At 41.2% G+C, this 5,000-nt stretch overlaps 1 protein-coding gene across 1 annotated transcript; it reads right to left on the minus strand.

Moving 5' to 3' along the window:
- Nucleotides 1-2,497: 2,497 nt before the first annotated feature.
- LOC115997151 (60S ribosomal protein L27-3-like) lies at nucleotides 2,498-3,268 on the minus strand. The gene has a single exon (XM_031236657.1). The coding sequence runs from the start codon at nucleotides 3,220-3,222 to the stop codon at nucleotides 2,815-2,817; it is 408 nt and encodes a 135-aa protein (XP_031092517.1). The 5' UTR covers nucleotides 3,223-3,268; the 3' UTR covers nucleotides 2,498-2,814.
- Nucleotides 3,269-5,000: the final 1,732 nt, after the last annotated feature.

The raw sequence follows: 5,000 nt of genomic DNA on the forward strand, positions 1-5,000 counted from the left end.
GTGGCCCTTCCCGCCGTAAACTCACAGGTAGACAAGCTGACTTGGCCTTTTTCTAATACAGGTCAGATTTCGGTTGCTTCGGCTTTTTCGTTTATTTCAGGTCAGGAGGGACATGAAGACACCCACGCATGGATCTGGAAAATCCCCTGCTCTGAGAAGGTGAAGATCTTTATCTGGAAAATAACAGCGAACGACCTTTTGATCAACTCTGAACGACAACATCGCGGGCTAACGAACGAAGCGGGCTGTCCAAGATGTGGAGCAGCAGACGAAACCTTGGACCATCTTCTCCGCCAGTGTGAGTTCGCTGCGGATTGCTGGGATTCTGCGTTAACACCGGTGAACTTCATATCGAGCTTTCACCTCCCGATTGTTGTCTGGTTAGAGAAATATTGCACGAGTAATCAGAAGTGCAACCGTGGAGGTTCTTGGAATTCAGTCTTCCCATATTTACTTTGGAACATTTGGAAAGCACGGAACCAGCTTGTCTTCAACAGCTGCGTTCTGCCAGCGGAAGACATCGTCAAAAGAGCAGAGAATGATGCTTTGGAAGCTCAACATGTACTCCTGAAACGCTCTGGACCTCTATCAGCCAGCCTCCGCTGGATCTCCTGGTCTCCTCCGCAGAACGACTTTGTCAAAATGAACTCGGATGGCGCGAGAAAAACTACCTCGGGTTTAGCTTCCGTAGGTGGTATTATTAGAGATCAGGGAGGGAATTGGATCGTTGGCTTCACAGCAAACATTAGCTACACGACGAGCTTCATGGCAGAATTATGGGGCTTTCGCGAAGGCCTCATCATCGCCAAAGATCGAGGCTATACGCACGTTATTGCTGAATCAGATTCGGAGGCCTTGGTGAGTATCTTGGAGACGACCACTAATGACGACTCCTTTGACTCGGCGTTGCTAGCGGATTGTAAATCGCTTATTCGACTCTTCCGCGAGATCAAGGTTATGCATGTCTTCCGGGAAGGGAATCAGTGTGCAGATTTCCTTGCTAATCTTGGACAGTTATCGGCCTAGGGCAATACTCTACTTTACCATTCCCCTGACGGCATTAAGGATTTACTGACCCGTGATGCACAGGGAGCGGCATCGAGTAGAAGGCGTTAATTTCTATTCTATCAGGGGAAGGGTCCCTTCCCCCACCAAAAAAAAAAAAAAGAGTCTAGTTACTCAAGATATTTCACCCATTTCTCACACATTTGGTATGACTAAAACTGAACAATGGCTGCTCTGATAGAAGAAATAAGCATGGCAGTAGTCATAGACTATTATCAGTGCTACAGAGAAAGTGTAATCACCATTCTCTAAAATGTTTTTTTTTTTTGAAAACTTCTCTAAAATGTTTTCAAAACAACATATTTCAGCAACTCACTATTATGCGTTTAATCATAGTTCTCAATCCTTTCTGATGAAGAGAATCCCTGGAACAACTTTTCCAGTTAAATGTACAAATTGGCTACAAGTACTAGGTTTCATAAAACGTGAGATAAATCTGCTTTCTGGAACAATTAGAATTATATCATCATCAGGTTATAATTTCAAAAGCTAAAACTAAAGATTGTGAGGTTAACCAAACTTTAGCTGACAAACAATACCATGAGCATAAGCACATATATGATATAAGTATCAATGTCTCAAATTCAACTCAAATTGACGGGATAATAAAGACAAGCCAAAAAAGTTCGAGGGGAATTTAGTCCGGGAAGGTTGTAAATGAGGAACATTGAACTCGACGCAGTCATGCTAGCCGAATAGATTGCCACAGAGCAACCAAGCAAGCACATATGGCCTCAACCATGATGCCTAGTCAACGTGCCTAGCTTGGAGAAAGACTAGCTATGTCGTGGTTCCATTACCATACCCGGAATATGGGTTAAGCCCTGCCAATCCCCTCAGCCTGTTCCTGTCCGTCATACTTGAGCTATATAAACACTTATTATCATCATTTTGTGTGTGTTGGAGAGAGGGGGGGGGGGGTGTATGAATTGTCTCCCTCTCAACATCCTATTTGTAATCAGATTTCGTGAGCTATCAATACAAACCCCATGCTTTACATCTTGTGTTTTCCCTATTTTCTAATTCAAAAAGTTCCATCACAAATAGACCACATTCCTCCATTGAACTACACTCAAGAGCCAACTTACGTATCAAATTAAGTAATATTTCCTTGATCGGAAACCAAATTTCAATAGGTTGGCATATATATATATATATATATATATATATATATATATATATATAGTTTAGAGCAAATACCAATTTTAGTTCCACGAGTATTAACAAAATGATAGTTTTGGTCCACATGTTTAATTCTTACCAATTTTCATTTTCATCCATGACTACTACCGGTAGAAATTAATCATGTGGACCAAAACTGTCATTTTGCTAATATTCGTGGGACTAAAATTGGTATTTGCTCTATAGTTTAAAATGTTAAAACCACAGCAACATGCCAAGAAAGGAAATTTCAAGGATTATTCTAAAATCATTTGCAAACTACACCAACATAGCTCTACAGGTGCATTCTCAAAAGCACTGACAAATGAATCCAAAACAACAGTTCCAATAACAAGAACAATTGTGAAAATGGAATGAAGAAAGCCGTGAAACAGAGCTATAATGAATAAAACTTCAATTCCATCACACTATCACAGCGGCATTTAGAGATGATCAAACGAAGAGCAAAACAAAGCTACGAAATACTACCAATTAAGTCCATAGCTTATAACCGAAAATCAATCAACAATCGATTTAAAAATATATGATTGAAAGAATTTGGAGAACGCAGTAAACACCGAATCTAACTCAGAACCTGAGCTTGGAAAAAAACCAGCGGTTCTTCCCAGTCTTAAACCGCTCCTCGAACCGGGCTTTGGCCTCTTTGGCGGCGGCGACCCTCTTGTCGTGGGACTGGAGGCAGTCCTGCGTGACGGCGTCCTTGAGGTCGACGTCGAGCGTGTAGCGAGTGGGCATGATGTGGTTGTAGTTGACGACCTTGACGAAGGTCCTGACGCGGGATTTCTTCGCCTGTTTCTTGGCGGAGTCTTTGCGAATCACCTTCTTCGGGTACTTGGCGATCCCGGCGACGAGGCAGTGGCCGTAGGGACGATCGCGGGTGCCGTCGTCGAAGCACCTCACGATCACCGCCTTTCTGCCGGCGTATCGCCCTTGCAGGAGGATCACGGCTTTGTTTGGCTTCAGAAACTTCACCATTTTCTCCCTCTGCCAGCCTCAAAATGAAACCCTAGGTCAGGTAATACACAAAATATGTACAGTATATTATAACGGGTTGTTATTATAGGGAGTGTAAAATTGGTCGGGTCGGGTCGGGTCCTGGAATTGGATCACTGCATACCTTTAGGTTTTATGGGATGTTTGGTTGGCATGAATTGAAATTCAATGCTAAGGTAATTTCATGAATTGCAAAACTGCATTGTTTGATTGGAAAGAATTACAATTCAATAAAATTAAAATTATTGATTCTATTAGATGGCAGTATCTGTTCAATATATTTATTTTATCAATTGTAATCTAAAGAGGGTTTGATCATTTGACATTCCTTCTAGGAGAGCCACAACGATGGCAAAGGGCACTTGACATTTGTCCTTTATTATTATTATTATTACTATTATTATTACATAAAGACATTTTAGTCTTTATATCACTTCTTCCCTTTCAATTGCTAATAATTCGATTCCTCCCTTCCAAACAATATAATTTGAATTTCTACTTTATCCTTACCTTATTCTTTTCCTACAAAATTACAATTCGTTTCCCCTCCAATTCTTTCTTTCTAACGAAACACCCTGTAAGCCATTCATTTTGAGTTTGAAGGTAGTGTACCCTAGTACCAAAAGTTATATCTTTATTCCTATAATATTATCTCATTCTCTCACTTTTAAAAAGTGATCCCACTTTTACATCATGTTATGGAATATATTTAATATATGGAAGCTCTATAGATTAAGTAGTCTTAGGAATTTAGGTAGGAGGGTGGGCGCCGGTGGCAGTGCAGTGGCGATGGAGGGGGTGATCGCGCCCTCACTAGCCGGTGTAGTCATCGAGAGTGGTTTTGGGATTGGTTATGGGAAGGTAGGAGAGATGAGAGAGGATCCTAACCTAGCTATACCAGATGAACGTAGATTATGATTCAATAACTGAATTATAGAGTGATAGAGTACCTATATGAGAGTTAGCATAAAACTCTCCTATCCTATAGGTACTGAATATTGACTAGCCGCTACTAACCACTATTATTATTACTATATATTATAAATGTATAACATGTCACATGACTAACAGGTAGGCATATGGAAACTTGTTTCCTATTCGTAGTCTTCTAGCACCTATTTATAGGGCTTTGTGTTCTCTTTTCTATAAGGCAATATGATAGTATAAGACAACATATTCAACAATCTTCTCTCTACTTTCGTAACATGGTATTTGAGCCTTTACTATAATTTTTTTTGCTCCGTTGTCGTCACCCGTGTGAGCCTCACGCGCTGCCACTCTCATATGCACCGGTGCGTGATGCTCCTCCAATGATTGGAAAACGTTTTGGTCAACTGCTCCTGGGCCGCCTGAGTTCGTTTGTCTCGGATCTGGACTTGGTTTGTGTGTTGTCTTTGATTTTTTGCTTCACGATCACTTTGTCTCGTACACATTCAGTCGTGAATTTTGTGTACTTGTGATCTGTTTCTTTTTTTGGATATGGCTGAGTTTGATGCATCTGCATCTTTGATTTGCTGAGTTGGTGTTCATTGCTTGTTTTGTTGTTGTCAACCCCTTTATGATGCTCATTGTCGTATGGGGCATGTTTCCCTTTCGTTGGTAAAGAATTTGTATCCTCCGATTTGGAGTTTGTCTTCTTTACCTTGTGTGTCCAAGCTTGTATGGTCCACGTTGTGTTCGCCTGGAGTTGCGGTATTGGTGGCGTTCAAGGTTTTGGTTCAGGAGAGTCCAATCCTAAGCTTGTTCGGTCCACGTTGTGT

Source organism: Ipomoea triloba, chromosome 11, assembly GCF_003576645.1.
Source record: "Ipomoea triloba cultivar NCNSP0323 chromosome 11, ASM357664v1".
Classification (NCBI taxonomy): Eukaryota; Viridiplantae; Streptophyta; class Magnoliopsida; order Solanales; family Convolvulaceae; genus Ipomoea; species Ipomoea triloba.